Raw genomic sequence first — 19,143 nt, 5'->3', positions numbered from 1 at the left:
GAGACTTGCAGTTTGGATTGATTTGGATTGGAATTTTCAGCTCTCAAGCCTGGGCAGCACTCGCCGATGGGGCAAAGTCTTTTTACGCGAATAGTCTTTGCTAGGCCCATCTCATATTTTGACAGGCCATATCTTCCCTCCCAGAGTATGTGAATGACAAGGTAATAATAGCCCACTCAGTGAAAAACGCAACCTAACTCGGTAGTTAAAAGAAGGTCAGATCAGACCGGCATCTATATGCGCTGGGCAGTAAGATCGTAATTCCTTTCGGGTTTCCGCCCTTTTGTTTTACCAGGCTGATCGTGGGAACTATGATGAAGCCATCGACCTATTTCTGAATTCTGATCGGTGGGTTCATCGTGACATTTAACTCTTGAACGAGAAACTGTGTCATATGTAACAACAAAGCATATCGGAAAGAGGAAGGGGGACTTCAATAGGTACTTTTATTAACGGCTAATCATTAGGTAAAGAAAGAGAAGACTTGACATCTTGATCAAACTATTTTGTGCTTAGGTACAAACTTACGAACGCACAGAAATTCTTCTTAATGCCGTTTCCACCAATCATCATCTAAAATCACAAGCCGACTGCACAGGCGGATGATGCCACCAATGTACTGGCATTTGCTTCAGTGACCATTGGCGACTGGACCATTCTCGCAGGGGCTGTCCTTGGCCTTCTTGGCATAGAACCTCCGGTACATGGAGTCGACTTCGGTGAGGTAGTAAGTTCCTGGGGCCAACAGGCTACAGTCCTTGCTTGTCACGAAGTCCTTAGCACCATATCTGTGCTCCATAAGCTTCAACGTTTCGACAAATTTCTCTGGTGCGATCTGCAAGAAAGGCAAGTTGCGTTCAGATATGTTCATCAATGGGGCACATATTTAAGCAACTTTCCTTGGACAATGGCTTAAAGCCTTTTAAATCATTTTACAAGGAAAGATACTACCGCATCTCTAGTCAATGCATGTGCCCGATTCAGCTGGTAACGCAAGAAGAAGATACTGGTTTATGATAGCAAATAAAAAGGTTGAAGCAATCTTTTCTTAAGGAGAAATATGTGCACTGGTGTCGATGGTAATTAGGCACATCATGTGCACATTCAAACAAACAAGAAGAGATGTTCTTTAGTGTAAATCTAGCAGCTGGTAGAGCCGATGCTCATGTTGATAAAGTACAATCGGTAGCTATAAACAACACTCAATGCATACAGCAACAAGGAGGAGATAATACTAAAATTACCTCATGCCTCGACTTCAGCTTCTTGTCAACATTCATTATAGCAGCAATGTTTGATAAGCTGAATGGATGCTTTCCACCATTAAATTTCAAGGAGAACATCGTGGCGGACAAACCACTTCCATAGGAGAACAATATCACCCGGTTGCCATCCTGCCAAAATGCGTTTGTTTTTATTTTTAGAACAGTCACACGACCCACAGCATGAGATTAAGAATAGAAATATGATGGAAATTTACCAGTGAGCTGTGCTTATTGTTGATCAGAGAAGCAAAAGCTGCATACAGAGATGCAGTGTACATGTTTCCAACTTGTTTTGGTATCAAAGTGGTTGGTTGCACCTTCACATCGTACATGGGCTTGGCAACTTGTTGGGATGCCTGCATATCAGTGGCATCAATTAAGTTATCATCTATGAACAAGTTCTATGCTAGCTTCAAACAGCAAGATAGCCTCCTAATATACCTTCTCTAGATCTCGGCTTTGGTAGCTTTCATCCCCAGATAAGCTCGAAAATGGTGCCAACTTTTCCTTGGCGACCTCATCCACGGAGCTGCCAATAAGAGCATAAATCAATCACAGAGTCCAACAATGTCATTCCACTGAATTTCAGTAGTACAGCATATAAAGAAATCATATGAAGAATAAAACCTGGCATTTCTCAAGCAGTCATTGAAAAAAAGACGGGAAAAGCTTTTCTGCACAAGCTGCAATATTGAAAGTAAAAGTGTAAGTAAAAGCAAGAAAAGATAAATCATTATCTGCAGCAGGTCATAATAGTAACGGACCTTGTTGTATGGGGAGTGAAACACAACGTAGTCAGCATCAGATAGAGAAAATTGTTTCCCCTCGAATTTCTCGTATCTGTGAAAGCAACCAGCAGGATAAGGAAAAGGCAGATAATAACTCAAATTCCAAAAAGATGGAGATGGTCATATACTCATATTTACGAATTTCAACTCACTTGTGACAGAATTGCTTGTAGCAGGAGTCAAGAGCCATCAAATAACATGTTTGTGATAGCTTCCCATCAACAACCTGCAATGGGATTTCAAGCAATGAATGCAAGCACACATCAGTTGCTTTCCATGAAATCCTCCAATAATTTGAGAATAAAGACCTTAACTGAACAACACCAAAAATAAGAATAAAAAAAGACCCTAACTGAAAGAGCAAGTATGAAACTTCTTGGTACATATGGTATATAGTGCAAATATATCTATTTAGGAAAATTATACTTTGCGTCCTTGTACTTTCCCATATTCAATAACCAAGTCTACGTTTTTTTTCTAAACGAGTCCTTCTACTTGCACAAATTGTCTAATTAACTCCCTCCAATACTACATCTGGTCAAATCCAGCTGACGTGGCTGTTGGTGGTGCCCGAGGGTGACGTGTACAGCACTATGTTGACGTGGACGCAACGGTCAAAAATAAAAATAAAAAATGAGAAAAAAAAAAAATCTTTCTTTTCCACTCATAATCTCTCTTTTCTAACATGCACTTGGGTTCGGTCTTGAAAATATTGTCGATGTCGCGCTACAACATCATCCAACGGCCATGTCAGCTTTGATTCGGCTAGATGTGGTTCCAGAAGGACTTGATTAAATAATTTGTGCAAGAAGAAAGACTAGATGAGCAAAATTAGTATAGGGACTTGGTTAGAACAAGTGTGAAAGTATAGGACGAAAAGTAGGATTTTTCCGTGTACATAAAATGCAGTATTACAAAGAACAAGAGTTATGATCAGTTGGAAACTCTTTATATTAAAGACTTTCAGAAAGAGGCATATGTATAGAGCTCAGCAGAACAAAGCCCATTAAGTTTCTTGAGAGTGTTCAACATCTTCTTTAACAGATGTATGTGGTGAACTTCCGTAATTTTATGGTAGTGTAGTCAGATGTTACAATCAAAAGGCATCCACTTGTAAAAGTCAAAGAAGGGTACATAATTTAGGAAATGTGACGAGTGGGAACTTTCTTTCCATGCTATTTTCTGAAACCATGTTTACTATGCTCGATCTACCAAGTACACTGAAATTAGGGAACTGGACATCAATGTCTAGAACTCTAGAACCAGAAAAGTTTCAAACATCACAAAAAGGACATTTAAGGAAGACTTACAGGATATTCACTAGCAAGATTGGGCTTGTAAAAGTCATAGACATGGGACATATGACTCCCACGGAATTTGCTTTCAAAAACCATAGGAGCATCAGGCCCAATGAGGAGAGCAATAGCAGCTGCTCCTCCAGTAGGGCGTGCTGGTCCTTCTGCATAAACCTGAGAAAGAGAAGCAACAGTTAAAAAAGAGAATAAAACAGAACTTGCAGTAAACAGTATATTCCTTCCAAGTGGTAGTACTACAATAAGCATGGTGGTGTAAAAAGTTTCCATTCTTTCACTGCAATTATTTTATGGATTCAGAATTGATATTCAATATCAAGTCTTCAGAGAAAAGGAATCAAAGAACCCCAGATTTACTAAATTTAAAGTACCATTATTATTAAAAAAATTCCATTCTCCATTTTAGTCGGGCACAACAGAAAATATAAAAATATAGGAAGACTTTAGGAAAGGAATTAGCATACCGCACTGTCGGTGCATACAACAAGACCATAGCGACCATCCCACGAAGAACTCTCCACCCAGTTCACACAGTTGAACAAAGCTGCTGTCCCTCCATAGCAAGCATTAGTTGAATCGACGCCTTCAATGTCAGTGTTACCGCAAGCCTGCATATTTACCAGCAACGCTACACATGAGCATCTTCAGCCATAAAATGGGACTTTTTGAGCAACTCAAACACGAGAGCAGAAGAGTGACAAGAGAAACAGTTCTAAAATATTAAGAGCAATATGGTGTCCTATAATCAGAATTCTTTACTATTTTACTCTCCAAACTGATGGGACTATGTGTCTCCACAAGAACATATAGTTAGGGACCTAACAAAAGCACTAAAATGTACCTCAAAAAGTGGCATGAGGAAAGTCTTGATGGATTTGCTCTTGTCAATGACAGTCTCGCTGCCTACTTCTAGACGACCAATTTGTTTTGCATCAATCCCATACTTCTCAAGAAGGGATGAAACAACTGTCAAACTGGAAGTACAGGATTTAGTTAGAAAAAAAATCCACATAAATATAAAGGAGATACCACTATAGACCTTCTAATAGCTGGTAATGGCCTTACAATACGCGAATATAATATTTCAGGGGCATAATTGCCACCCTTTCGGCAATCATCATAAAAAAGCAAAATAACATGTACAAGGAGAGCTTAAAAGCACAACAGAAAGCAATGATACTCTGGAAGACTGGTATCCTAGTAATAGAAGGTGTACAGGGGAACAAAAGAATCACATATTAATGAATGGATTATAGAAATTTAACCTCATCGAGATGACATCTTCAACTTCGGTACAAAATGCCATACAATCTTGTCCAAGTCCAATAGTATATTTCCCTTTGCTTGCACCATCATGTACTTCCATTGCCTCCTATAAATGCCAAAAAAAAACGAGAGACGGAATTTCAGGTTCTGTTGCATCAACCTCGTACTGGGAAACCAATAGCGTTAACGAAATGAGAATTAAGCGACGCGTAAAACAAAGCAGCAACGGCCACAAAAGCAAATGCATATGAGGATTCACTTCACAGTCCACAGTCCATATAGTTGCTTAAACTTGAGTTTGCTCCTTGCCTTTTCACCTCGATTGCAAACAACTAAGTCCAATACCTCAAGCTAGCTAGTAAATCCTATTATCCACTTCAATCACAGAAAATGGTGCAGAAGTAAATCTGAAACAATTTTTCCTTGAACGGAACCAGTTTAAGACCTGTCAGCTTCTTCATTGAAAATCTACTGACGGAGGCAACCGTTCCCATTTTTCTTCGTTTCACCATAAGCAGCCCCCGCAGTTTCCGTTACAGAACTTCCACAAATCAAATCAAACCAGACGCTTCACACGGATAAACAGCAGACGGCGAAGCTCGAGCCAAAGCCTAATCTATGCACATGCACATCCTCGCTTTGACCGCAGATCCAGACCCCGGATTGATCCGCACAACAGCGAACTCAAAAATCATCTAAACGGCGACACAGGCTCGACAGTACCTAAAGCTACGACTCCAAGGACCAATGGAGTCATCATTACCGGAGAAACACGGATCAAGTATCACCATCCGAATCCGCCGAAAAACAAAAAGTTCCACAATCAAATCTTCCGGAGGGACAAAAAAAAAAAAAGAGCGACGAAAAAGAGATATCAATGATCAGTCAAGCGTCCTTCCGTTTCGCGCTCGCAAGCGTCCAAAAACAGAGAACCGTTCGCCAGCGGACATCCTAGGCTCCAACGAATTCAAATCTCCCTCGAGCTCGGACGCTCGAAAATCCTCGGGCCGCGTCCTCATTCCGCCGCGGCCGGAGCCCGAACCGCGGCGCGAACTCGTCGAATCACAAGCTCGCTCGCACAGAGAGACACGGAGAGAGAGAGAGAGAGACAGAGAGACAGAGAGAGAGGGAGGGAGGGTGAAGGAGACCTGTTGGACGCAGGTAGGGGGGAAGTAGATGTCCATGGCGAGGATCCCGACGTTCTTTGCCATCTCTCTGAGCTTGATCGGAGACGAAGAGGACGAGCGGCGACGGCGACGGCGGCGGCGGCGGCGGCGACGCTAGCTCTTCGTGCGGGATTCCTTCCTCAGAGAGATATAGAGAGCGAGAAGGGAAGGCAGAGAGAATGGCCGGGGGGATGCTCCCATGTAAGAGCTGAGGGGCGGTATATATAGTAGAGACCGTCATCGAGCGAAGGCCAACGGAACGAAGAAGCAATCTCTCTCTCTCTCTCTCTCTCTCTCTCTCTCTAAAATGCGGATTCTTGACTCATGCGCCGAGTGCCAAATGTTCGGGGGCGAGCACTTCCTCAATTCGCCCTCCGCTTTCCGCGCGAATTACGGGAATGCCACCACGTGATGTGCCCGCGCGGGGGTAGAGAATCCCACGTGATGATGTTGATCCGAGAAAATTATCCCCCCCATCTCCCCCACCCCCGACTAAAAATAGTCTGATCTGTACTTGAAAATTCAATTGATTTGGTTATGTTTGGACCACTTACTGCAATTTTTTAACTTGATGACCTCGCTAGGATGGGTTAATTTCACGAAATACTCTAAATTGATGCATCTGTGATAAATATAAACTCGGTCGATTCATACACTCACAATAATCATAAAAAATCTTAAATCGATATACATTATAATAAATTTACCATCTATTAATTTTCTATTAAATTTTATTAATATCAAGAAAATTACAAATTAATATATTTGTCATAAATAAAGGATGAAACATCAAACCGATACATTCATCAACTATTAAGTGTTATCCAATTCAACAATTTAACTATAAAAATTAATAAACATTAACGAATGATAAATTTATTAGCTGGTCTAAGATTTTTTGTGGTCCAAAAATTAATTTTAGGCAAATTCATCATAGGCATACTTGTTTAGAATATTTCGTGATACAACTCAATAGAATGTTGAATTTTAAGTACCAAAATCATGAGGTGTAAAACTGCAAATTTATCGTCTCGCTTTTCATTCTAACTATGAGCCTCCACTTGCATAATTATAAATATTTATTATAGCGATTATAAAATTACTTATATCTCTAAGAACACTTTCGTAGGGCAAACTTATCATCGAGAGATTGCATGACTTTTAGGTTCTTTGAAAGTTGGATTAAATGTGACCAGTTTTAGTAGAGAATCCTGCTAGTTACTTGATAAAGTCATGCATAATTGAGAAAACACACTAAACTCTCAGTTAAACAAATGTTATTGAACGAGATAAGCAGAGAAACCTAATTGTAAGGAAACTACTCATTGTAAGGAGAAAAATTAACATCTTGCAAGTTATAAGTGTAAGCTGCGCTTATTAAGGATGCTAATAGGGATTTACTAAATTAATAACTTATTTATGTAGATATTTAAGATGGTTCTCCAATGCCCTTATTTCCCTTGAATTTGCATGAAAAATAAAACGAATGGATTCCAAATTTTAATGTTATAAATATCTCGATAAGTTTCAAAACAAATGATTGGTTTTAGGATTCTCTTTAAGAGATATTTAGGGTTTCATCTCGAATGATTGTGCAATTCAGCCCGTCTTCGAAACTCCATAATATTTAAATCTTCAATTGGAATTAATATGTTTTTGTTTTGATTATTAGGTTCTCCTCGCAAATTCAAGGGCAATGTCGAAGGAAAAAAAAGGAAGAGTGAAAATCAGGAGCAAGAATCTGTCAGAGATCAACAAACAGATTCTTAAATTATGGAATTTACAGTTGCTCGGACAGCGAAGCCAATATAGCTCTTTAGCTTCCTGAGGCCCACCTGGGAAATCTGCTGACGTGGGCGAGCAACTCCTTTTTTCCTGATTGGTCGTTGCTTTTGATATTTCGAAACGAAAGCGCATTGCCGATTGATTATGAACCCGAATTTTTCTACATAATGACCGTGCGGCCTGGCAAATCCCTCACCCGAAAACCGATTCGCCGAAAACCAATTGAATCACAACTATTGATGTTTAATGGAACCGGATCACGTGAAAAGTGTCGTGAGGAAACTTATTTGTTTCATCAATTGATATCGAGGTACATCATTAACTATTGTCGAAATTATTATAACAATGACAACTTATGATCTATATGAAGATTATGATTCGATCAATTTCTCTCTTTTTTTTTTTTAACACGTGACAACACGTGATTGGTTTGATTTTAGGAGAGTAAGGTCACAACACATTACTCCTAAATACAACCCATCTCATATCTCCTCAAGATGACTCTTAAATCCCTTAAATTGGGACGAGTACTCGAAAAGAATCTCAATAAACGATCAAAACATGTCGTCAAAATCCAACTTAGGAATCTTGCCTAATGACACGACCCAGTTCCTCGAGCATTTCTATGTAGGCCTAGTTAAAAGACCGCGCGCTCATGTAATAATCGACGAGCGGCAAATCAGATCGGGACAGTTTAGGTTAAATGCGACTCTCGAACCCAAACGGACACATCATCAAATGGGCTCAGAAAACGAAACGACCTGTATCGGTCGTTGATGTCGACACGATCGGGCAAATTAGCATTAGATAGCCGCTGGTGCTGGTCCGCATTACATTATCTGTCGTCGGGACAACCAAATTTGACTGCATCATTTAATGGGCCTTACGAAACTGGCACCCTGGCTGGAGCCTGGCGCTAAGGTGGGGGAGGGGGGGGCCCACCCCGAATCGGCGGATCTCAGCCGTCCATCGGCCAAGGGACGGGATCGGTCAACATAATGCACCCGCGTTGCAGTCGAGTCAAGCCCGCCCAACGCCGCGGGGTTGGTGAGTGGAGCTCCCTCGCTGTTCCACATGTGAAGTCTCCCACGCTGCTCCAAAAAGTCAGACAAAGTCTACTCATCTCTTTATCTTTTTTATTTTTATTTTATTCTGTTTTGGCACTTTTGGCCTCACATTAGTTGTGCGTGTGTTGCTCATTTCACCGATTTTGGTAGCATGTGGAGAAATCGTATTTGACTTCTTATATTTTTTTTCCTGGTGATTATAGAGGAGACACATCGATTAAGTCTTTCGCAAGTAATACTTGACTAAAGACCTTTGAATTTGCATCTTCATTTTTGCACCGTTAGTACGATTAAATGCAAGTTTTTTTTTTTTTTTTTTTTTTTTTTTTTATGACCTAGAAAACCCTGAAAGCCGATAGTCGACGGGAAGAATCTGGGGACAACATGGGGAAACCACCACCTCACGCTAGGGTAAGTCACCAAGTAACTCCATCAATCTCCTTGCGTTGCAAGAGCTTCGAACCTCTCAACTCTCTCGTAAATGATCACTGAAGCCTACCCAGCAGAGCCATCACGGCCAATAGTGATTAAATACAAGTTAATATCACCAAAAATTTAAAAAAATCAGAATCAATACAGCCGCGTATCACTTAATCCCAAATTAATTTTTGCATTACAAAAACTCCTAAATTAGTAACTTATGCCACATTTATTCCGAACTAGTGATTTCTATCACATTTTCTCCCAAATTGTGATAAATATGAGATTTTTTGGGGCACTAGTTTAGGGTTAATATGACAAGGATATATTGATTTGAGATTATTTTGATATGAAAATTAATTTGAGATAAATGTTACATAGATGCCAAATTGGAATAAATGTGTCGTAGATATATTAATTTAATTTTTCTTTTTTATAAATGTGAAACGAATGTATCGATTTGTGATTTTTGTAATATTGACCATTAAACATTGAAAATGATCTTTGACAATTGAAAGTTTGGCAACGATTTGTCATTCATTTCTAACTTGTTCGCATGCGAGAGTCCATGATACACATGTTGATACCGCAACGCTTTTGAATGCCTTCACCGCAAATTACCCGTGAAACCCAAGATGCGAGGCCAAAATTACATCGAATGAGACAACCCGAGAAGATCATGAAAAAAAAAAAAATAGGAAACCGAACCTCGCGATAATAGGAGGAGCGTCGCTATTTAAGCCCTTCTAATAACGTACGACACGTCGTAGAATATGGTTGGGACGAACGACATGATGGGGGATGTACCATCACACGTCCATCGGCAGATCTTATGACGTCATATAATATATCCACCTCCTGTATTTCTTAAATGACTTGGTTAGCTGACCGCTGGAAAGGACCTCATAATCACAAGTCGGGCTCAAAAGAGATGCTTGAGAAGTTAGGTAAGACGTCGAAAAGAATCCCAAAATGACAAAGCATCATTTGATGTGCTTCGGCGTGGAAAAAATTGACTCCTCCGGAATCATAAATTCCAACCAAAAAAAAAAAAAATTACAAAAAGAAAAATCAAGAAAAAATCTGATAAAGCATAATTTCCTATTGGCAAAGTATACGAATAACGAGTATCAAATCAATATGCTAACTTTACTTCACGAATCATTATAACTTTTTCATATCTCAATTTAGTTTTTTTTTGTTGTCATTATTTGTTCAAGTTTCTTTTCTTTTCCCCAAAAACATTTTCCCAGTCTTTTGTTATGATGGCTTACTGCGAATTTGAAGTTATGTTATCGAAAAAACCACAGGCCATGCGTGTAGCAGTTTGAAAGGAGCAATTCACGGAACAGACACCTTGAGGAATCGAATAGCCCAGCCGACAAAGCATCGAACGCGTAGCCGGTAATACAAAAGACATCGGATAGAATCACAGGAATCACGCGAACATATACGGTTCTTCCCGTCCGCACGGACAATTCCATGTGTGCGGCAAAAGCTTATTTAGCTCTCGAAAAAGGACGGAGGATAGAATATAGGGCCGATGCAATCAACTTGGAATATCGATTATGCTCTCTCCAAAGTCCGAATAATCTCTCCCCACCATCCGCAGAGCTACAAGGTCAAACTTCCACCGATAATTTTAAAAATGAAAAAAAAAAAAAAATGGGTCTTTAACTGCCGAAAGTCAACACTGCCGGGCTCACTCGAAAAATGGATCTTGTCGCGATTGGTAGTCAAACCAACCGAATTCTTGATGATTCGAGTGGGGGGCACACCAAAGTTGAACGCCACGAAATTCGGGCTTCTTTAATTTGGATTTTGACAAAGGGCGGGTGTGAAGTTGCACTTACACACTCCATTCGATATAAAAAATCTCTCTCTTGCGTACGTTGCTTAGAGACGGCGAACTTTGACCTTCCATGGAGGCGGCGGACTCGGGCTTGGTCGGTAAATGGTGTCGAATTCTCTAGCCTTTTAATAGAGTCCGAGCTTGGTGGTACCGCACTGGCGTGCGGGACCAAAGTGTAGTTTGGAAAGTAATATGAAGAAGAAGAGGAGGAGGATTTTTTACTCCGTGTATATTGTGTGTAGTTTGGTCCCCGTGGAAATTCCTTACGAAAGATGCTTTACAGTCGAAAGAAAACCGAGTCACTCAAGTTATTGTATGTTAGACATGACAATTTACATTATTTTGTTGTGGATTTAACAACCAGATTACATTGAACCCCACTCGGAAAGATCGAAGACTAAATTGGCGTGCGGGACCAAAGTGTAGTTAGGAAAGTAATATGAAGAAGAAGAGGAGGAGGATTTTTACTCCGTATATATTGTGTGTAGTTTGGTCCCGTGGAAATTTCTTACGAAAGATGCTTTACAGTCAAAAGAAAATCGAGTCACTCAAGTTATTGAATGTTAGACATGACAATTTACATTATTTTGTTGTGGATTTAACAACCGGATTACATTGAACCCCACTCGGAAAGATCGAAGACTAAATTGGCGTGCGGGACCAAAGTGTAGTTAGGAAAGTAATATGAAGAAGAAGAGGAGGAGGATTTTTACTCCGTGTATATTGTGTGTAGTTTGGTCCCCGTGGAAATTTCTTATGAAAGATGCTTTCTAGTCAAAAGAAAATCGAGTCGCTCACGTGATTGTATGTTAGACGTGACAATCTACATTGTTTTGTTGTGGATTTAACAAACAAATTACATTGAACCCTGCTCGAAAGATCGAAGATTAAATTGGATTAAGAAAAATGGTTTGGAGACGGTGTGAAATGCCGAGCAAAAGTTCATGGATTACCCGCGACATTACTTCTTGTTCTAATTTTTGGGTGGTAGCTATATGTCATATTGTATGTGGATCAATTTCAAGATTTCAGCTAATATATTTTTCATTGCGTTTCCCTGTACATATGTTAGAAATTAGTGTTGTGTTGGAAGATACGCAAGAAGATTCCAGTATATCATTCAGAGATCAATTATGTATCGTATCTAACTAGATACAAATTGTAATATATTTAGTTACCTGTTTTGTACACTCTTTTGTACTATATCAATAGGACAGTGTACATTGAATCAAAGCAATGAATACAGAGGAAAATTCCCAGAATTCTTTCTCTCAAATTCCTCTCTCTCGACTTCTTTCATGGTATCGAGCCTTCGGTTTCGACATAGCTTCCGCGTTTTGAATTGCCTTCCGTGATCTTCTGCTCTTGGTCTTTGCTCCACTTGCAAACCAAAACAAAGATCCGGCAGGAATTCTTGAGTTATCGCAGAGTTACCGCAAACCAACCCGCAAAACAGAGTTCCGCAGAGTTTCTCTTCATCATGACAGATCCACATACTTCACCTACCGAAGGTAATGTGACGCCTCATGATTCGCCATCTCCGGCCAGTCCATTATCAATCCGCCGGGTGATCAACAACCCAGTCAAAGCCAAATTCACGCACAGCACACGCTTTAGCAACCCAATCCGGCTCAGTTCAATCCAAGTTTACCTTTCTCTGGCTATCCTTATCAGTGGATGCCGTACCCATGGATTCATGGATCAAATCCAGATGCATCACAGCCAGGTTACCAAAGCGTGCAGACCGATGGAGGCCTACCAACCAATGCTGGGGCAGGCTCAACCATCGGCCTTGAGCAGACGGGCGGACCGGGGAATTCAAATCGGGACGACTACAACCAATCCGAGCGACTACAACCAATGCGGGATTTCCAACGGGGTTTATACCTTTTCCTTTGCGCGCCATGGGTCGCCCGGAACCCGGCGACGCACGTATGTCTCCAACGCCGACGGCCCGGAGTTGAAGCTCATCAACAACCCCTCACAGGCGGAGAATTACTCAAATTGGGCGCGTGACTTCCGTCGAGCCCTCATAACAAAAGATAAGGAGGGATTCATCGACGGCACCATTCCGATCCCAATTGATGAGAAATTAGGGCGACAATGGAAAAAGTGTAAGTTAGTCGGGACATGGATAGGAAATTGTATAAACCCGTAAATAGCTGCCGGATTGCCTCCCACAGAGGATTCAAAAGTTTTTTTTTGGGACAATATACGCGAGATGTATGGAAAACCGGATCGGGCGAGGATTTTCTCACTACATCAAGCACTTTCCGAACCGAAGCAAGGAAACACGCTCGTGACGACGTGCTTCAACAAACTTTCAGCCCTCGGGAATGAGCGGGAGGCAGCGGAAGAGAAACTCGATGGGCCCGAAACCACTATCCAACAACACAAGGCGATAAAAGACGAGAGAGAAGGCGACTCGCTTTCTACTCATTCTTAACGAATCTTACCTCCATTTCAGTCACGAGATACTTGCCATGGAGCCTGCGCCTTCGATTGGCCGTATATTCTAGCTTGTCGTGCAAGAGGAAAGCCAAAGGCTCGCCTCAACCGAAGGGAAAGGGCAGAAACCCTAGCCCTGGCCGCAAGGATCGAAAGGGGTTCGCGAACCCTAGAGAAGAGAGGAGATGCGGCGCTAGGGTTTGCGGTCGAACATAAGCCTTTTAAAGGGACTTCTTCGGACGGCCACGATCGCGCGTCTAGATCGGACGGCTCACGATGGGCGCGCAACTCCTCGATCTGGACGGTGGAGATTTCACTATCATTAAAGGATCCAACGGCGGGAATTTCACGAGAAATTATGGGCCGAATTCTTCCCGGTCCAATTCGAATGGGCAGAATTCTCATGGGCCGAACTCCTATGGGCCTAATTCCTATGGGCCGAGTTCAAAAATAAGGGAAAATTGTATTGTGAATTTTGCAAGCGACCCCATCACACTGTTGAAAATTGCTGGAAGTTGCATGGCAAACCTAGCGAAAAAAGGGGTAAGGAGATATCAGCAGCGGCATATCAGATCACAGGACAGACTGATGCGAATCAACTCATCACTCATGGTGAATATGAGCAGTTGATGCACCAAAAAATTAGAAGTTCCAAAGAGAGGGAGCAGTTTTACGTGTATTTCTCCATGTCGATAAACAATATATCGAGAAATACTTGGATTGTTGATTCGGAGCCGTGATCATATTGCATGTGAGAAGAAATTATTTACTGCCATTAATAAAGAACTAGATAGCCCTATTGTAGTACAATTGCCAAACGGCAACGTTACTCACGTCACTCTAACGGGACAAGTTAATCTTAGTTCTCAAATTGTTCTCACAAATGTCCTATATATTTCGAGTTCCAATTCAATCTTATATCTCGTGTCTAGAGCCCGTAAGGAAAATTCATGTCAAGTTTCCTTCAATGCGATAGTTGTCAATTTCAGCCCTTTCGACCGGGAAACCGATGGGATGGGGTAATCTATCGAAGGATTATTTTTCTGGAGAAGTTCAGCCAAGCATCTAGATCAATTTCTTTGTAATAAGCAATCATTGTGTAATTCGACTACCAATGATAAAAATTTCATTTTTCATTCTAGAATGGGTCATAGTTCTTTATTTCCCTATTCTCAATGTCACATTTGCCCCCTTGCAAAGCAATCGCGTACCTCCTTTCCAATAATAATCGTGCAGCTGATGTTTTTTCTTTACTTCATATTGATATATGGGGACCATACCATACTCTAAATAATGATGGTTCTCGATTCTTTCTTACCATTGTGGATGATCATTCAAGGGCCACATGGATTTTCTCATGCAATCCAAAAGTCAAGTCGTGTCACACTTAAGAACATTCATTTCCTTGTCAAAGACTCAATTCGGAAAACTGTCCAAAAATTCGAACAGACAATGGAAAAGAATTTTTAATTATGAATGCACGGCTTTATTATCATCCCAAGGGATTCTACATGAGAGTTCATGTACTTACACACCACAACAAAATGGAATAGTGGAAAGGAAGCACCGTCACTTGTTGGAAGTTGCCCGGTCTTTAAAGTTCCAGGCTTCTATTCGGATATTTTTTGGGGAGATTGTATTTTAACTGCAGCATATTTGATCAACCGTATGCCGACCAAGATTCTTAACGGTCGAAGTCCTTTCGAACTTCTTTTTGGGAAGAAACCAGATCTTCGTCATCTAAGGATTTTTGGGTGCCTGTGCTATGCTTCTATAGTGGAACCTAAGGATAAGATGGGTCCACGAGCTCGTCAGTGCATATTCATGGGGTATCCTACCCTACAGAAAGGGTACCGCATGTTTGATCCATCTACAGGTGATTTTTTTGTTAGTAGAGATGTTCAATTCCACGAAGACTCTTTTCCTTTTGCTGCCCAGGAATCAAGCGAAGATAGAGCGGGACATTCTCTTGCTCATCATATCGAAGAGTCTACCCATGATCCGGGATATGTTCTATATCCTATGGCACCAACACCTTTAGCAACGGACTTGGATCAAGCACTTATATACAGGACCTTCTTTAGAATCATCTCTGTGGAACCTCCAATGACTCAGTCATCTCCTATGGAGCCTCTAGCAAACCAACCATCTTCGACGATATTCATCCCGCACGTTAGGACGAGCCACACGTCCACCAACTTGGACTAAAGATTACATATGTGGAGTGAGAAATCCATCGGTATTCTTTTTCCTATTTCTTCTTATGTTTCCTTCGATCGATTATCCGAGGAACATAGATGTTGCATTACTCGTATTTCTGAAGAACGCGAGCCTTCAAGTTATGACGAGGCAAGAAAAGATCACGTTGGCGAGAATGCTATGAAAGCAGAACTGGTGCACCGATAGATAATCATACATGGGAATTCGTCGGTTTACCTCCGCATCGTAAGCCAATCGGATGCAAATGGGTTTACAAGATCAAATATCGAGCTGATGGTTCGGTTGAAAGATACAAAGCCAGTTGGTAGCAAAGGTTTCACACGTAAAGAAGGGTTTGATTATCATGAAACCTTCTCTCCGTGGCTAAAGATGTTACGGTCCGATCCTTCCTCTCTCGAGCGACTTATCGAGACCGGCCCTTACATCGATGGATGTTCACAATGCCTTCCTTCATGGAGATCTAGATGAAGAGATTTATATGGACATTCCACAGGGTTTACGGAGACAGGGGGAGAATAAAGTATGTCATCTCCGCAAATCCCTATATGGGCTTAAGCAAGCATCTAGACAATGGTATGCAAAATTTTCGAGTCCTTGATAGCTGCTGGTTTTCAACGAGCAAATTTGATTATGCCGTTTTCACATGGACTAAAGGTACGTCATCTATATACTTGATGATATATGTAGATGATATGCGATTATGGGCAATGATGAGATAGCCAAAAAAGTTCAAGCAATTCCCGCATTCTACTTTTCATATAAAAGATCTAGGTTTGCCAAAGTATTTTCTTGGAATAGAAATTGCTCGATCGGACCAAGGAATATCCTCGGCCGAGGAAATTTGCCTTGGAAATCATATCGCGAGGATTGTCGGGATGTAAGCCAGCTGTAATTCCAATTGAGCAGAACATCAAGCGACCACAGCAGATTATGATGCCGAGTCTCTCAAAAGGCTGATCCTGTACTTAAAGATCCAATGAGTTATCGAAACTAGTTGGGAAGCTCATATATTTGACTATGACTCGGCCGGATATTATTTATGCTGTTCAAACCCTCGTCCGTTCATGCACAATCCCAAGCGTCTCACATGAATGCTGCACTCAAAGTGGTAAAATATTTGAAGAAATGTCCTGGACTTGGGATCCTTCTATCCAAGAAATGTGATATGAGGATGACAGCATATTGTGATGCGGATTATGCAACCTGTCCGATGAGTAGGAGGTCCATAACTGGTTTCTGTGTTAAGTTTGGGGATTCTTTACTTTCATGGAAAACAAAGAAGCAATCGACTGTTTCATTATCCTCAGCAGAGGCAGAATATCGGGCGATGGCAAAGACCACGTGTGAGATAGTGTGGCTACGTGGATTACTTCGTGATCTTGGAGTACAAGTTCAAGGGCCAACGAAATTGTTTTGTGACAATGATGCAGCCCTCAAACTTGCTTCAAACCCAATTGTTCATGAAAGGACGAAACACATAGAAGTAGACTGCCATTTCACACGGAAAAAATCCAGGAAGGAATAATTGAGACATTGGGAATTCGAACAGAAGAACAACCGGCGGATATTTTCACCAAACCTTTGTGTCAAAGTCAGCACGCGTATCTCCTAAGCAAGCTAGGCGTCTTAGATATCTACAAGCCACCAGCTTGAGGGGGAGTGTTGGAAGATACGCAAGAAGATTCCAGTATATCATTCAGAGATCAATTATGTATTGTATCTAACTAGATACAAATTGTAATATATTTAGTTACCTGTTTTGTACACTCTTTTGTACTATAACAATAGGACAATGTACATTGAATCAAAGCAGTGAATACAGAGGAAAATTCCCACAATTCTTTCTCTCAAATTCCTCTCTCTCGACTTCTTTCATGTTGTTAACCGATTATCTATGCACGAAAGTAAAATGGGTTTTTATCTTATGAACTGAAGCAAGCGATGGCTGTCGATTATTTAATACGAAGTTGACTTTGAAAAGTCTAAAAGATGGGACGAACCTCATTTTCTAAATATGCCCTTAGTTAAGTGACAGATTTCATATATCGATTTTGATTTTTTATGCAGTAAAGTAATTTTTATCAAAAAAATTCTTCATCAATGATATTTATTTATACCGAGAATCCGGCCTAACTCACTTTATGGGAGTACAACACCGACTATATCTCGGGGGAGATCGGCCTAGGCCCCCACTTAAATCACGGAGCGTACCTGGGGTCAAACTCCTCGACCTCTTGATTCAAGGGGGAACACCCCATCAACGCAGCCATGCGTGAGTAGGTAATGATGTGAATATATGTATTGGTAAGGAATGATGTGAATATTTAATGGCCACTTTTAGTTTTTTTTAATTTGAGGTCAATTGTGGTACTCCTTTTCAAAAAAAAAAAAAAAAAATAGGTTCTTAATTAATATGCGAATGCATGTCCTTTGCTTCTTCGACTCATTCAAATCGAGAAGAAAGTTAAACACCGTAATACGCTGGCTTCTAGTTCTAGAGATGGAAGTTCGAGGGTTCGAGTAGGAGAGAAGGATTTTTTAGTCTAATTTATCATTATCAATTTACCTACGAAGTTCTCATTCAATAAATCACAAATAAAATAAGACAGATCGTCATTCAACACACCACGAGAGCAATATAATTTTCTTTCTTCGAGCATCAATATTAGCCGATTTCAATTTACAGTATTGGAAGGCATGGATTTCCAAATATTCTAATGCCACGCACACAGCACCTAAATGTCGAATGTGCAAATACTATGTCCGTGAATATACAATGACACAAGACTTTATATATACATATAAGTTAATACCATGAAAAACCTCAAACCAGTACACTTTAGATAAATTTACATCGAACTGATTTTTTAATCACCCAAAACTTATGACAAATTTAACTCAAATTAACTTTTTTCACTACTAAAAGCTTGAAACCAGTACATTTATGACCAATTTACCTCTATCTGTTTATATTAAATTTGATTAATATCACAAAAAAATCACAAATCGATGTACCGGTAAAATCTCAAATTAGTACATTCATCAACTATCACGTATCATTTAATTTAGTAATTTAGTGATAAAATTTAATAAAAATTAATGGAAGTAAATTTGTCATAGGTATATCAATTTTGGAGTTTTTTTTGTGATTAAAAAAAAGTTAGTTTGGAATAAATTCATTGCATGTGTTATCAATTTTAGGGTTTTTCGTGACATTATACGCATAGAGCGATGGAGTTGCGTTTGCTTGAGGGAAAGAAACACCAACTTCCTTGTCATGCTGCAATTAAAAGTATTTTAAGAGGGGTTTGTCACCTTCTCAAATCTCTGTATACTGAGAACAGATTCGAGATCTCCCATAAAATTAAAATTAAAAAAAAAAAAAAAACCATTAATTTAAGTCAAGGAACTCGTCTCGCATAACATGGCCACGAACGAGAGCGAGATCTCTCTCCCTTGGTTTTAGTGATGTGGTAGGTGCGCACGATCGCAACCACCTAAATATCTTTTCCGCAACTACATTAGAAAAATCCGACACCCTAGTTAAGGTACA

General features: G+C 40.4%; 1 protein-coding gene across 1 annotated transcript; it reads right to left on the bottom strand.

The window, feature by feature from the left end:
• Nucleotides 1-422: 422 nt before the first annotated feature.
• On the bottom strand, nt 423-6,016 carry LOC104441808 (hydroxymethylglutaryl-CoA synthase). Its single transcript, XM_010055050.3, has 12 exons — nt 5,781-6,016; nt 4,632-4,738; nt 4,208-4,340; nt 3,831-3,974; nt 3,364-3,522; nt 2,206-2,279; nt 2,030-2,105; nt 1,893-1,948; nt 1,707-1,794; nt 1,481-1,621; nt 1,245-1,394; nt 423-835 (listed from the first exon to the last, which is right to left on the bottom strand). Exons 1-12 carry the CDS (start codon nt 5,841-5,843, stop codon nt 632-634), a joined length of 1,395 nt encoding a protein of 464 aa, XP_010053352.1. The 5' UTR covers nt 5,844-6,016; the 3' UTR covers nt 423-631.
• Between the last annotated feature and the right edge of the window lie 13,127 nt (nt 6,017-19,143).

Source organism: Eucalyptus grandis, chromosome 4 (genome assembly GCF_016545825.1).
Source record: "Eucalyptus grandis isolate ANBG69807.140 chromosome 4, ASM1654582v1, whole genome shotgun sequence".
NCBI lineage: Eukaryota > Viridiplantae > Streptophyta > Magnoliopsida > Myrtales > Myrtaceae > Eucalyptus > Eucalyptus grandis.
This window is presented reverse-complemented; position numbering and strand designations above follow the sequence as displayed.